The 17,155-nt window shown below is 35.7% G+C and overlaps 1 protein-coding gene across 1 annotated transcript in view; it reads right to left on the bottom strand.

Annotated features, from left to right (window-relative positions):
• LOC109045602 (metabotropic glutamate receptor 6-like) overlaps positions 1-10,998 on the bottom strand; it is a 200,175-nt gene extending 189,177 nt beyond the window's left edge. Inside the window, exons 1-2 of the mRNA XM_042729350.1 lie at positions 10,662-10,998; positions 691-1,296 (exon numbers count right to left, since the gene is read on the bottom strand). Of these exons, the coding sequence (XP_042585284.1) occupies positions 691-1,248 (558 nt within the window). The 5' untranslated portion in view covers positions 1,249-1,296; positions 10,662-10,998. The remainder of the gene's footprint in view (positions 1-690; positions 1,297-10,661) is intronic.
• Positions 10,999-17,155: the final 6,157 nt, after the last annotated feature.

The raw sequence follows: 17,155 nt of genomic DNA, 5'->3' as shown, positions 1-17,155 counted from the left end.
CTGAAGTGTTGATTAATGATGATATGTTTTAAATTTTACAATACATTCAAATAGATATATTCAGAAATAAACAGTTCTTTTAAATTGTAATAATATTTTACAATATTTCCATTTTTAATGTATTTTATCAAATAAATGCAGCCTTGGTGAGTAAAAACAAAATAGCTGATGTGTTGTTGTTCCAGGAATTCTAGAGTGTAGTTCAAGGATGTTGATCCACGAACATATAAGTGTTTTGACAAATTATATTTAATATTTTTTTGTTGTTTTGTTTATCATCCTAATGTTTTCATTCTCATGGTGTTTAATCATCCTCATGGACAGAGAGAATTACAGAACAATAGAACGATACGTAGAACGGTAGACAGATAAACTGACAGATAGAGTAATATATACAGTAGTATGTATATATACAGAATGATAGAATGGTAGATAGAACAGTAGATAGAATGATACATGAAACAACATAACAACAAAACAATAGACAACAGAATGATAGATAGAGCGATAGATAGACAGACACATAGATAGATAGATAGATAGATAGATAGATAGATAGATAGATAGATAGATAGATAGATAGATAGATAGATAGATAGATAGATAGATAGATAGATAGTTGGAGCCAATTTTTCAATTCTGAATGTTGCACAGACTCACACACTCACTGTCATATGAGTGAGTTCTTACCTCAAACAGCCGCAGGACATTGGCCACCATGATGGACACTGAGCTTCCTGATGCCCCTATCACACCCACCACGCGCTCAGGCTTGCGTATGATCGGTTGTTCGCCGTTGGAGCAGCGGATGTCAGACGTGTCTTTCTGAATGAGGGCCTGGACAAATGTCAGAGACTGCTCTAGAGCGTAAGTGTCCCTGGAACATGTATCGAGGATCCGGGCCCCTAGCGTGATGTTGGGCAGCAGTTCTGGGTCGCTGTTGATCTGGTCCAGTGCGTACATCATGGCCTCCAACCGGTGTATTCCCTTCTCCTTCTTTATTTCTCCACATGGGACTCCTGCATGACCCCTGGCATGGACCGGGAAAAGGCCCCCCAAGGTGATGTCCCCCGGGATTTTGATGGAATGTGGATGCGAGTGCTGGTGTACTGATGAACATGGGCTTAGCCCCACCCACAGAATCGACAGGAGGCGTAGCCATGTGGTAGAGTGACAGCTGCTCCAGCTTAAAACCCGGAACATCCTGACCTGATGGTCCAAAGAGAGCAGAGGAGGATGTGATGTCATAATGACCTGGAATCAAACACGCAAGTGTTCATCCACTATCTGAGGAACCTGTCAGAAATAAACAAAAATATGTACATGAGGAAAAATAGGTGTGCAATTACTAGTGATGATTTCTTTTTTAAAACTTTAATTGCCTATTTTTTAAGTTTTAGTGAAATTGTGATTGCAATTTAAAATGCTTTTTTCTCTTTTTGTTTGTAAGGCTGCACAATATCAATTTTACTATAATAACAATAACTAATAATAATAATAATAATATTAAATAAAAAGGTTAAATAAAATAAAATTCTATTATGAAATTACACTGTAATATATATATAATATATATATATATATATATATATAGATATCTATATATATATATATATATATATTCAAGTTTATTTGATATATATGTGAATACATATTAAGTACGGATATAAATATTTATTAAATAGTATATTAAACAAAAAAATAACTTTTATTTTTAAGACCAATTATTATTGCAATGTTTAAATAAAATAATAAATATTACTATTATAAAATTGCACTGTAATACAAGTGTAAAAAAAATGCATATATTAAAAACATATTTAAGAAAAATACTACAATAATAATACAAATACAAATATTTAGGCTTAATTTCTTAATGTCTAGTCTTAACAATTAGCCTTAATTTCTTTTTATTTTAATTTCTATATTGTGATTTTGGTTTTATTTCAATAATTTACGCAGCCCTATTTCTAAATATTAAACTCTTGCATGAAAGTTTTGCATGTACTTTTGACTTGGGCCAGTAAATAATCAACATGTCATAAGCTTGAAACTTTTTATGTCAAATTTGCAAACCTTCTGTTCTTGCAATGCTGAATTTAGTAGATTCACAGCACTCTGATGACAATGATTCTACAATAATGTTACATGGAAAAAGCGTTGGAACACTAAAAACACTTTTAAAAACGTAATTTGAATTTCTAGCACTCTTTAACTATTCATGCCCAGTGGATAACATATCATAAACAAGACCAGATACAATGTGCTTTAAAGACGCAGGTTTCATTCTCAAAGCGTCCGCTGGGAATGGCACTGCACTGAAATGCTGTAAACGGAGAGTGATATAGTCTGGCATGTGGTGAAGCTCCGGGGAATGGAGCCCAACTGCTCTGATGTGTAGTGATTGTAAGACCAGCTGTGGAAAGAATGGCTCTCCAAAGGGTTCAAAGGTCCAAAAGATGGAATTGAGCTAAGAATGGGAGAGACTGTAGCCGGTAACTAAAACTTCAATACAAGAAAAGTTACCTTTGATGTTGAGAGCGTATAGAAATAAAGCTCTAGTCTATAGGATGATCATACAGTTACTCAGAAATGCAAAGAGAGATGCATTGAGGAAAGACAAACAGACCTGTACAAGAACAAAAAGACAGGATGAATCATCATGAAACGCAAGATGAAGTTTCTTCGATTATTTTCAACTATTTTGTCCCTGTAGACTTTCAGAAAATACAATGTTCAACAGTGAACATACAGGTGCAGCTCAATAAATTAGAATGTCATGGAAACGTTCATTTATTTCAGTAATTCAACTCAAATTGTGAAACTCGTGTATTAAATAAATTCAGTGCACACAGACCTGAAGTAGTTTAAGTCTTTGGTTCTTTTAATTGTGATGATTTTGGCTCACATTTAACAAAAACCCACCAATTCTCAACAAATTAGAATACTTCATAAGACCAATAAAAAAATAAATAAAAAACAATTTTTATTGAACTGTTGGCCTTCTGAAAAGTATGTTCTTTTACTGTACATATGCTCAATACTTGGTAGGGGCTCCTTTTGATTTAATTACTGCCTCAATTCGGCGTGGCATCAGTTTGTGGCACGGCTGAGGTGGTATGGAAGCCCAGGTTTCTTTGACAGTGGTCTTCAGCTCATCTGCATTTATTGGTCTCTTGTTTCTCATTTTTCCTCTTGACTATTACCCCATAGATTCTCTCTGGGATTCAGGTTTGGTGAGTTTGCTGGCCAGTCAAGCACACCAGCAACATGGTCATTTAACCAACTTTTGGTGCTTTTGGCATTGTGGGCAGGTGCCAGATCCTGCTGGAAAATGAAATCAGCATCTTCAAAAAGCTGCTCAGCAGAAGGAAGCATGAAGTGCTCCAAAATTTCTTGGTCTAAACGGGTGCAGTTGACTTTGGTTTTCAGAAAAACACTATGGACCAACACCAGCAGATGACATTACCCATTACAAATCATCACAGACTGTGGAAACTTAACACTGGACTTCAAGCAACTTGGGCTATGAGCTTCTCCACCCTTCCTCCAGACTCTAGGACCTTGGTTTCCAAATTAAATACAAAACTTGCTCTCATCTGAAACGAGGACTTTGGACCACTGGGCGACAATCCACTTCTTCTTCTCCTTAGCCCAGGTAAGACACCTCAGGAGTGGCTTAACAAGAGGAATACGACAACCGTAACCAAATTCCTTGACACGTCTGTGTGTGGTGGCTCTTGATGCCTTGACCCCAGCCTCAGTCCATTCCTTGTGAAGTTCACTCAAATTCTTGATGGATGTTTTGCTTGACAATCCTCATAAGGCCGCGGTTCTCTCTCGGATTTTGGTTGTGCATCTTTTTCTTCCACACTTTTTCCTTCCACTCAACTTTCTGTTAACATGCTTGGATACAGCACTCTGTGAACAGCCAGCTTCTTTGGCAATGTATGTTTGTGCTTACCCTCCTTGTGAAGTGGGTTCAGTGATTGTCTTCTGGACAACTGTCAGATCAGCAGTCTTCCCCATGATTGTGTAGCGTAGTGAACCAAACTGAGAGACCATTTTGAAGGCTCAGGAAACCTTTGCAGGTGTTTTGAGTTGATTAGTTGATTGGCATGTCACCATATTCTAATTTGTTGAGATAGTGAATTGGTGGTTTTTTGTTAAATTTGAGCCAATATCATCACAATTAAAAAAACCAAAGACTTAAACTACTTCAGTCTTTGTCCATTGAATTTATGTAATACACGAGTTTCACAATTTCAGTTGAATTACTGAAATAAATGAACTTTCCCATGAAATTCTAATTTACTAAGATGCACCTGTACATGCTTGTCATCTGCCTGAATCAACAAATTTAAGTATGTCTCTAATGATTTTGTTTAATACATTCTCTGGAACAGGGTTATTTAACTAACATTTAAAAAATAAAAAACTCAACTACAACTAAAAAATTTTTTTTTTTTTTAGTTTTAAGAGTTTTAATATAATATTTTAAATATATTTTTTTTTTTTTTTTTTTTTTTTTTGTGTTATAATATAGATATATGTGCTAAAATTAATAAAAATCATATAGACATAAAATAAACAAAAGCCACTAAAAAATAGAAAACACAACAGCATCACTGAAATTTCAATTAAAATTAAAAGAAAAACAGAAAATATAAAAATAAATGCAATTCAAAATATTAATTAATATATTTAATTAATTAATAAAAACTATATCAATGATTCTAAAATAACACTGCTGTGGTGATCATTTTTTTTGAAGATAAAGATAATTCCTTTGTCTTACTAGACTAATTTAATAACTAGAAATGTATGCATCCTATCTACATTTTTTTAATCTTTTATTTCTTATTTTTAATAAATAATATATTTCATAATAAAATGATAATAGTAAATATTATTTCTTAAATATTATCATTTGGCAAAGTTTGACTGGAAATGACATGTGGAGACATAAGCAATAATTACTTTAATTGTTCTTTGCTTTCTTTACACATATACTTTACATATGGCTTACTCTGAATATCTTTTGTTGTATCATTGGAAGCCAAATGCATTACTTTTTGAAAAACTTTATTAGGTCAAAAGTAAAAACATGAAATATAACCATAAAAGGCATTTGATAAGTAGCAAAAAATGAAGGTAAAAAGCTTAATACGAGTTTCAGATTTTTACATCACCCTCTGGACTGATTACTGAATCAGACTGCCAAAGTTTTTTATACAAACTTGGATTCAAAATGAACAGTATTACATTTACTTTATAGAACATACAATGTAGCGAAAGATGTGACAATTTAGCATGCTGCTGTGTGAAAGTTTCTCATGACATACTGTATACTGTTTAAAAAAAATAGGCAGTACATATTGTGCAGTATGCCGTCAACAGTACACAAGAATTCTATTCCGAACACAAGCCATGGTTTATGTACGAGAGTGGAAGGATAAATCATTGGAGCTGCATCTGACAGCTTTCAGAACCTCTTAGTAGCAAGGCATTACATTTTGATGGAAATTTTACATCACACTCCAGAGCACATAGCTGTAGCGGCGGCATCTGTTTTTGCTGTAGTTGCTTCGAAACTGCAACATCTACTCAGTGACAGGTGTTATGCAGCAACTTCAGGTATCAGACCCTGCTGTTCCAGTTCCTTATGAGCCCTGATTGCATTTACAGTGGAAACTGGAGATCGAATTTGCTTCGAATACCCTAATCAAATCCTAAACCGTTCACTTGCTCTTTTTCGCCAGCTTGTGGCCTGCCTGCCTGCCAAAGGGTTTCCCTTTAAATTCATTCAACTGACACAAATCAGATTGAATATCTATAGTGTCCCTTACTGTTATCGACAATTTGTTCCCTTATATGATCTGGAGATGTGTGTGCTTGAGTGTACCAAAGCACCCCACTGCTATTTCTGAAATTAAAAGACATATTTAATATTGCAAACTAATTGTTTTGAAAGTGGGTTCATTTCATCAAGTAATTTGATTCTGGGTTGGCACTAAAGTGGCAGTGGCACGACGTCAGATGATAATCGAAAGAGACAAGCTCTTCCCTGCACTCTCTCTGGTAAATATCATTTTCACGGTGATAAAACATCATTTGAAGCTGTTAAACATAATGGGCTGTTTCAATAATCCATGGTGGCATCATGTAATCACAGTAATCACTGTTTGTGAAGGGCTGCGTGCGGTTGGCACTCGCAGTGCAGCAAACGCATACGGTAATGTGGCATTAATGTAAACGCAAGATCGCTTTGTGCATTCAGAAGGGGCAAACGGCTTTCACAGGACACATCCCAATGGTGATCCCAAACAAACCTGTAAACAAGCAATAAAAGCCACCAATGAAAAGCCCACCCCAAGTGAATGATAAAAGCAGCATGTTTATGAGGCATTTCAAAGGGAGAGGAAAGCACTTTCTAAATCATTTGCACATCAGAGACAGCTAATATGCAGTCAATAATAGCAGTCTGCAGACTATTATACTGGATTTCTGTCATTCACTGCGAGTTTCTTTGCTATTCCTTCAACATATGCAATTAACTTAAGTATTATATGACTCTACGGACTTGATTTAAAGTAGAAAGATTGGCCTAATAATAATTTCTTATCACAGTTTCATTAATCCCTCTGCCAAAAACATGATATAGTTTTATATCATGTTCAACCAAAATCCCAATTTCATTTCGTAGTCTGCAAACAGAGTCTCAGTTAATGCTTTTTAAAATTCATCAGCTGAAACTATTAATGCCCATTCGGGTGTCTGGGCTGGTGACAAATGGTGAGGTCATTCCCAGCGTGACATACTTACTCAAGATAATGTGATCACTCTTCAGAAATGAAGGGCTGGAATAATGGACAATACAACATATCATTGGGGGCCTTTTTTCCTTGGTAACAGACCTCAATCTTGCAGCTGATATCCAATAGGAGCCATTAAAGAGAGAAGTTTGAGAGAACTCGTTCCGAAATGATAGACTAGACGGAGTCAAAGTGACCCAGCACAAAAAAGGGTGTCAATGTACCTGGATTAAGATGGACCATTCTGCAACAATGAGGTCAGCGGTTCAGATATAAGCTGAGGCTCTTTGCAACAGACTGTCCGTAATAGTTGTAACGGACACTGGGAGTATTTTGAAACCTCATTCATCTTCTTGTTCAGGAAATAATGGAAAGAAGAAATTCTGCAAATCCCGCATTGTGCAGCAAACAATATAGATGTGCAGCAAAATACAGCCCAGTCTGAAATACCGCACACTTCAGTGACGTAATGGTGCATAAAATGGCAGGTAATAGTCCGCATCAGGCAAAAGGGCGCATTGAGGGTGTGCTGCGGCCTTAAAGAGATCCCTTCAGAATCACAAAATGGCAAATAAGCTACAGTCTCTGTGGATTCACTGACACATACAAGAGACGACCATCGTAAGAAATATGCTCTATGTCAAACAGCCAATGCTACTGTACATGCACGGCTTTTTGGTTACACAAAATGTAACTCCTAAAACAATCTTATAAGGATGTGCGATATTTAGGATTTTCTTGCTACCTAGTCAGCATTCTGTAAAACCTAAATATAGAGTGCCGGAGTGCAGATATATTTTTGTAAGCCAACCCGTAAGTTACCATCACCCTGGTTCCCCCAGACAAAATGCAATTTCCATTGGCTTTTGGATTATTGCAGGAAATATAAACAAACCAGACAGGAACAGTGTTGCCAGATTGGGTGGGTTACCCAATCGGGTTACCCATCATTTGCACATGCTTTTGAGTCTTACAGTTTTAAACTGTGAGACCGCTTTCTGTGAGCTCACACCCAAAGCACGCACACATAGAGCCGCATCTGTGTTCGTGCACCTACATAATTAAGTTGTGTTGCACCTTATTGCCAAATACATACAAAAATGATATAGTCACATTTATATTAAAAAATTGTCTAAATGTTGTTGGTTATAGTCTATTAAGTGAATGTAAACAGTTGAGAAACAAAATTTATGTGACTTAAAGAGATAGCAACCTAAATAAACCTGCTGCTGTCTGTCCCTAATGTTTATTTAATTATACATTTAAGACTAACCAGTGTTATTTCAAAGTTAAATATATTATTCAGTTTCTGTGGTATTTCTGTACCTGAATATTACTGTTAAACTAAGACCATATATATCCAATCTGGCACAACACTGGACAGGAATGTAGAGTAACGTCGGCAGACTTAAAATTGAGAAATGGTGTGTACTGATGTCTTTTCGCGCTTGAAACAAATTCCTTCTGATGTTCATTCATCTTTATTTTGTGCTAGAACTAGTACAGAGGAAGCGATGTTCGGTTCACGTGCCGCTTTGAACTTGAGGCTCTACAGCGATCTGTCATGACACATTAAAGAGCCAGAAATCGGTATTTATTTATTACAAGCAGCATGGCTTGTCAGACGTAGCAACAACAGTAACTAAAGGGAGGCGGGTCTTTCCAAAGGGTCAGTTGACCCTTATGTAAAGTTCTTACTATTCTAACATTAACTCTTTTTTTATATTCTTTACTGTAAAAAAAAGTTTTTCAAAGTTGGAAATAAAACAAAGATTACTAGAGTATGCCCCCCCCCCCAAAAAAAATACTATTCCAGTCTTTCTATTTAAAAATTTCATGTTTAATTCAGTGTGTTACTTGTGGTTTCTTTGTTATTTTCTGAAAATTTACAATTGTGCAATTTCTGAGTTAAAAATTGTTTCAAAGCCAGTTCTTTTATTTTCACATTTTTATTTATTTAGCTATTATTGTTGTAACTTTGTTTGTTCTCCTTGCTGTATATTGTGTTAAAAAATAAATACATACAATGAATTTTTTCCCATCTGCTCGACATCAGGGCTCAGAACGGTCACTAGTGAAGAGACTATATGTATTCTTGTGGTGCCATCAGTCATTCAGAGTTGTCATTACATAATTTTCTTGCTGATCAAGAGTAATTAGTCTCACCATATACAGCTTTTATGGCTCAGGTGATTGGGGGGTAAAAATAAAAATCTCCTGCATAAGGAAATAAGCACTCACAATTTGCAAAAGAAAAAATCACTTCTGTCATAAAAGATTTCACATGAACTCTTGCTGATTTTTCTAGGGCCATCTCACAGAGCACACACATTATCAGATGAAGATCACACACTGTGAATTCTTGACATTATGTGAGAGGGCACAGGGAGCAGCTACAACACTTTCGAAAACATCCCTGACGACAAATGACATTCTTCACACAAACGGAAGACTTTTAAATGTTGACCTCTCATGCACAGAAGCATGACACAGCCGACAGGGCGTTCAGTGCTGCAATGATAATTCAAAGAGACTCGACAGACCTCATAGCATGGAATTAGAAACTAGGAATTCATCCTACAGGACATGGAAAGCAGATAAAAGGAGCTTCAAGACAAATGCACAAATGAGCACAAAAGTCATCTACATTGCAATGGGTGTCAAAGCCTTACAAGAGCTACTTAACTCCTCTTTTGTGTAAACGTGATGGACACGTCAAAGCCTATATGATAATCTACATTATGAAATAATGCATGCATTAATGCAAACCTTCAAATATTTATGCATATAGTGCTAAATTCTGCATAACAGAGGCATATCAAAAAAAAAGAAGCTACACAGAACTGAATTGTTGATAAATCACACATTATTAAATCTGAATAAAATTATTATGGTTGGGCTATTTTGGGCTATATGCAAACATTGTGGAATATCAGCAGAATATATATTTCAGCAGCATTTAAATGACAGTTTCATTTACAGTCACTATTAAGATAGCATAAATACATTAAAAACATGATGGAAATGACAGAAATTTAAAAAAAATAAAGTTGAATAAGGGGTTGCTTATTCAACTTTGTAACAAGTAACTTTGTAAAAACGACCATCAGTCACTTAAAAAAAAAAACATTGTTACATTATACAATGCCCAACACATTTGTTTTGCCTATGCACTTGATACAGAGATATAATCTGATAATGGTAAATTATATATATATATATATATATATATATATATATATATATATATATATATATATAAACTGTACTGAATGATTACCTTATGCATTTACCATGTTCAAGGTATGTTTATTGTACTTCAAAGAATACGATAGTATGACCAATACTAGTGACCGAAAATGTTTCTTTGTCCTAAAAACCATTTATAATGATGGAATCAGATGGCATTACCATGGTACTTTGATACACGGTGCTGAATCCTATGTACTGTATATTCATGTAGCATTTACTCCAAGGCTCTTCAAGGAATACTACAGTATTATAATCATATCAGTGTCCAAACCATGGTAATAATACCATGGTACCTTGATATATGTATGATTGATATTCACCATAGAAATCAATTATTACTGCATTTACATCGTTTTTTTTAACAGTTTAACATGTAGGATGTATATAAAATACAATTTAAAATTTTAAAAAAGAAAAGGAAAAAAAAACACTAATAACATGGCAATTTTGTCCGTGCGTTGTGTAAATGTTATAATAACTTAAAAAATAACAATTGACAGAAAACAGAAATAAACTTTGTGGAAGCAAACGACATAGGCTATTGTAAAAACATTGCACGACACAAATATAAACATTTTAGTCCGATTTTTTTACCTGTTCATCCTGATGTTGAACTTTCTCCAGGAGTCTGTCGAGACATCCACGACCTCTCCTCAAACCCTCGAAGACATTACGACTCGCTCAAACCACCTGAAGCTTTGGCACTTGTTTAGTTTACCTATGACCTGCTGAGATCATCTATGACCTGTTTACAGAAAGCCCAGAGCTCGTCTTCATCGTTTCATTCATTCATTCGTTCAGTCGTGCGTTCCGCAGATCAGTCCGCGTCCTCGCGCGCGCTCTCTGCCTTTTCAGCACGAAATGAGATTCGTATCGAACATACAGTATTTCTCAACATTGTGCCGCTTCTAATCTCTATCAAATCTCTTAAAAGCTCGATTCCCCCTCCCCCCAACCCCCCCCCCCCCCCCTCTCTCTCTCTCTCTCTCTCTCTCTCTCTCCATGTATGCTGTCACATGCAGTCTGTGCTGGTCACTCTAGTCCTCATACTCTCTTTGGGGTGTTGCTGTTTATTTTCACTTCTTTTACTGTACTTTTCTACAATATTTTTTGCCGGGGACCTGTTAGGCTACTTTTGTGGTAAAAGTTGGGATGAAGCTTCAACAGACATTTACTGTGTTTTGATTAGCTCAGAAAAAAACCTATTGAAGTCTAGTTTAAAACATGTAATAACTATAGCAGATTGGCTATTTATTATTACTTATAAAGCATGCCTTATTCTGCATGATCATATTCTAACTATACCCAGCACCTAAAAATAACTAGGCTACTACAACAACAACCTTACTATCAACAAGCAGAAAATTTAGAGTTTATTGAGGAAAAGTTCTTAGTTAATTGTGAATACGTGTTTTTTACTATAATCTAAAGTGTTAGCTTTTTTGTTGTTTGGTGCATGTTAACTATCAAATGTAGTAAACTAACAGATCCTTATTGTAATTTGTTACCATTACGTTTTTTAGGGTCACTCCATTTGACCCAAACAAAATATGCCTTTTCACAAAAGGTCAAAATATATTTTTCACTCATTTGGGTCCTTTGTGTTTTATGGTTTTCTTGTCAAATTACAACAAAATGGGTTACAGAACGTTGGTTATGTAACACATTTGAATGTATTTTTTAAAATAAGTAAATCATTTATAGATGCAGGCCTAAATAAATAAATAAAAATAAAGTAACTGATCCATACATCACTGGGGTCTCTGTAACCACAAGCGTGAAAACATAAAATAGTAAAAGTCAATCCCAAAATAACACGCATGTTATGTCTAGCAAAATAAACATTTGCAATATTTATTAGTTCCATCATTTGCAAGAAACAGATACAAAGTCCACATACTGGTCAAATCTTTGTCATAAAGGAATATCCATCTCTCTTAATTTGGAACCAACAAGGATCAAATAATAATCTTGTAAGAATCAAATAAGATTCTGCTGTAGGATAACATCAAATTATTGAATAATTTATTCAGTAAACATCTGCTATACTGTATGCTACATCTGCTATATGTAAGTAATCATTGTTAGCATACTGTATGTACATTTGCATATGTGCGAGTTGAATAGGCTCCCCAAACAAGGTTTCTCTCCCTGCACACCTGCACATCTTAAGGAGATTGTTCCTTGCCACTGCTACCTTTGACTTGTTGACTGGGGACATTGGGCTCTGTGAAGCTGCTTTTAAAGAATAAGTATTGTGAAAAGCATTGTAAAGCTAACTTTGACATGGCAAATTATAATACAAAATCCTTTAGTATTTCCTTTAGGATTGTCTTGTTTTCCCTTCTTTTTTGTGTGATTTAGTTTAACAACACCTTCTTGTTCGCTTCAACCTTACAGGTGTGACATCCTGTCAAAAGCAGAACAATCTCTCACCTAGTGGCTTCCAGCTTGAGCAAACACAAAGAGCTAAATAAAACCATCTGGTTTCTGTGTCTAAACACTGAATTGCTCACTTTAAAACAACAGTGTTGCATCATCAGGCAGAAAGCGTGAGTTTGTCATCCGAAAGCTAATATGAGGTCTAAATGTTGAAGTAATGGTTAAAACGTCTGCATAAAGAGATACAAATCAGAAGCCAGGCTAGAACACATAACTGCATTTTTGCTAGTTGCTAGTTGTCTATAGAAAGTTTGTCAATTAAATATATTGAAGATATTTTTTTTTTTTTTTTTTTTTAATAAATACTTTGGTTTGGGGACAAATTTGTAGATAAATTCATTTGGGGACATTTGGAGATGGCTTTATATGGAAGAATGATTAATAATTAAATAATACTTTTTTTAAAAACTTTAAAAATGCAAAGGGTTTTCTGTTATGGTATTGGGTTTTTAAGTCAATGGCATGCCTTCATTTAGCTCATTAAGAGTGTTTATATCTTCAGGCTGTTTTAGGGAGGCTTTCAACTGAAAGAAATTCACTGTAAATCCATTTAGAAAAAACATCTGCTAAATGACATCTTGCTCCATACTTTCCAACTAAATATTAATTTGAGCATGGGCATTGTAGTTGACTTTGCCTATAACATAACATAAAGAGACAACAGATGGGAAATTAAACAAAAATATATATTTTTTACCCACAAAAAATATATATATATTAATACAATTTGAATACAAAATGGTAAACCAAATGTTAAAACAATATGACAAAAAAAAAACTTAATGATGAAAAGAACACTTAATGTGAACGAAACAGCAAAAACGCTTAAGTCATGCATGCATTTTAGAGTTAAAGTAGAGATCAGCATTCTTCTGGGAGTTCATGCATAAGTAATTCCAATGTTGTATTTTTAGTGCAATCGGAAAACTGTGCAGGGTCTGAAGATATTAAAGTTGCATAAACTCAAGGGGGATGTTCCACGACCTGGAACCTCCTGCTTAACACGAAAGCAGCCGTTCACGGTTTACTGCGATTAAAAATCTGTTCCTGAAATATTGTACATACACACTTTTCAACCAAAGCATTTCTCCAAATAATAAATATTGTTTAAAATAATAAAACAATTGATATACGATTTAAAATAAAATTATTTGTGATCAATGACACCTGTGGTTTCTCTGTTTAAACTTGAAGAAAACTGACTTCATACATCCACAAAAAAAAAAAATCACAAAGTTAATACAAGATAACACAAAAGGAAAATAACGTTAGTCCTTTTGAGAAAAGCTCAAGCAGCATTTACTTGCAGATGCCATACATTTTAGCCAAAAGTGCGGCTTGAGTGTCCATATAGTTTTTGGAGCGCCTGTACATCAGGCCTAATAAATATGCACATGAAATATATTTTAAGATACATGACACTGAAAAGTTGCTCTTCTAGAAAATGGCTAGCGAATCACTGGGTTCATTGTAGGACTCAAAACCTTCACCCTCAGCTCTCTGAACAGGCCAGCCGAGAGAGTCTGAATTATTCAGTGGTGATAAAAGCACCAAACCATAGCCGAACACGATCCAGATCAGTTCACATGCTTTACTTTCATTGATAACCATTGCTTGAAATGGGAAAAAATAGCTGCTGGGGGCCTACCCCTTTGTTATTTGCTTATTTCCCTTGTTGTTACACTACTAAAAGCTATGAAGCCAGAAAGCACAATTCTTGTAATATTATAGCCTAAATATGGCTTTTATAGAGATGTTTGCATCTGTGTTACCTGATTTGCTCACGTCACAGTGATAGATGTGTTTAGGGGTGGAGTCAGGTAAGGGACATAATTTTCATAGTATGATTTAGAAAACACCCACCAGTTTGAAGACGCCCACTTTTTATTGTCCAGAGAACTCAAGATTCTCCAGATTGTCTAATAAGTGTGTACACTGTTCATCATGACTGGCTGACAGGAGATCAGCATGGTGCTCAATCCAGCTGACAACTCTACAATGCCTCAGCTTCGGGGTCTATGTTTATTTCAATGTGATCATCACATTTACACAAGATTATAGTTGGCTATCTTTCCAGCTGTAATCACATGTAAGTGTGATGATTACATTGGCTTTGTTGCCGAATTCCCAAAGTACAGATACATTGTCAGTTTAAAGACTTTTGTAAACACAAACAGTCTATTCACAATTAAAGCATTCACAGCGATTTGCTTCTGCTCTAGGTTTTCCACTCCTTATTTGCATATGTTTTTCGGTGCTATTAATCCTACAATTCACCACACAAGTGTTAATCTTGGTTTCCATAATGATCTGAAAATACCCACTCTACTTTCAAACTAAGCTTATTTTGTTGGTCAACATGACAAAGTTGCATGACCAACTGAACCGAGGCAAAATCTGCATTTGGATATCTTTCGCCCACATGCAAAATTCATGATTATGTTGATTCGCATGTGAGTATGGTTCATTTGTGAGTGCTGAAAATGATCCCTAACATTATGTAATGATTTGTTTTTGTAGCGTTTTTAAATTTTGACTTCATTAAAATGTCCTGTCACACATAATAATCATGCCTAATATTCATTATCAATAATTAGTGCAACTATTCATGTCCTGGGAAAGATTTAAGGAAAGTGTTTGGGAAGCATCATCCCCTTTACTTTGCTATCCTAACAACACATAATTATATTGCTAGTGGGATTTCATTTTTTGCATATAGTCTACTATTTTGCCAAGCTGTAGGCTTGTGATCGACCCACCAGTCACTGTAAAACTAAATAAATAAAACATAGACAAACGCTGAGAAATAGATGAATGCCACAAGCATGACCAGCTGCAGCCTGCAGGCTACTAACCACTGACCACTGCATGTGATCATTGCCACATTTGATGGTTTTCTTACCAATTGCAATTACATGGAATTAAGCAACAACTCGTATACATTATTCGTGCCCATTCAAAATGCAGAGCGTGTTTGGCCTGCGATCAGCAGCCTTTTAAAGCATGCGAAGAAGGAGACTCACACTGAGATAAAACCTCATGTCGTGGCGCATTTCGCATTTATCTCAGAGTGAACAGAACCTCATGCCGTTCAATTGCACATTTTCCTGATCAATATTTAATACGTGTAAATAAATCATTAACGTACGAAGCTCCTCAGGTACTGGGGAGTTTGTTTGGTGATGTTGTTAGTGTCCACATTTGTGTTTGTGTTGCTTTGCTACTTCACCTTTGCGTGTGCGAGTAAGTGCATGTTTAGAAGGTCACTGCACCTTGAGGTATATGAAATTCACTGGGTGCTTTGATTACTTTGTGTGTGTGTTTGTGTGAGACTGTAACTAGTGTTGTAACAGGGGCCCAGACAGATGGCTCTGTGTTTTATTCTCTCTGGTTCTGGCTGCAGTTATGGATGCTGTTTGAAGTTTGCGGTAACAAAGTCGTAGCTCGCAATCCCATTTCATTAAACTCTCCTAGTCTTTCCATTAAATGATGTGGTCTGCTTCGGTTTCTTTGGGTTTCGGTACATTAACAAGACATGGTACAGACGACAGATCAGAACAAAGACCTATTAGAAAAGGATAATTTTCAAACTGAAATGGTTTTTATAAATTGGACTACAGCTTTTGTTATATTTTGCATGATTCCTAGTTATGCAACAGACACGGGGTCTTTTCTTGCTTATATATGATGTATCAAACAAATGCACTTGGGGGTTCGAGCTGCAAATAACATCGGCTGGAGTTTTCTTTGTTTGGCTGCATTGCTCTGCTGCTTTTGTTGCCTGTCGCAATCTATCCACACCATCATGAACCATGCGCCGTTTGGTGTGCGTGTAAATTTGGTGGACAGTGTACTGTCAGAAACATGTCTTTAGTTGTCAGTCACCCTCTGCATTAAACAAACACTCGCAAATGTGGTCCTCAAAGGATTTCACATCTGTCAAGCGGTTCTGTGCGTTTCAGCTGGCCAGGACCCAGATGGACCATGAAGACGATGCGTTATATAAAATCAAATTTGTTTTAAATATGTCAAATTAGGTTATTCAGTCCATATGTGTATCACATCACCTCTGTGTTAATCTACTTCCCCACTTCTGCACAGACTGTCAGGTTAGTGATCGTTTCCATGTGCAATGGCTTGATAAGATAATGCGGCTGCAAACTCTACCCAGATATGTCAATTTTGGTTTGCCTTTGTGTACATTATTTTTTTACCCCACCGAATATTACTTTGGATTTTACTTTGGAAACATTTGACACGGTCTGTAATATTCATCAAAACATTCTGCTGGTGTTTTTCATGATCAAAGCAATAAAAAAAAGTCTAGAAAAAATTGCACACTGAAAGGAATTCTAGTCTAACAGCTATATATATAATAAGTTGTCACAGTGAACCTTCCATTAAACATGCCATTTTTCCAAAAAAAAAAAAAATGAATCAGCAATGAATTAATGAAAAATATTATATAGTTTGAAAGAGCAAAGAATTCACTCTCACACAATTTAAGATTTTCTCTATAGTTGTCAAAGCTCATGTGGAATCTTCCATGAGTGACAACTAGCCCCGCTCTCCTGTAGTACATGGGCTTAAAGAAAAACTGCTATCTTCGTGGACACAGGAAGTGTCTGATTTAAGGAGGCAATGGC

This window comes from Cyprinus carpio, chromosome B8 (assembly GCF_018340385.1).
Source record: "Cyprinus carpio isolate SPL01 chromosome B8, ASM1834038v1, whole genome shotgun sequence".
Lineage (NCBI taxonomy): Eukaryota > Metazoa > Chordata > Actinopteri > Cypriniformes > Cyprinidae > Cyprinus > Cyprinus carpio.
The sequence above is the reverse complement of the archived record's forward strand: the minus strand, read 5'-3'. Positions and strand labels throughout refer to the sequence as shown.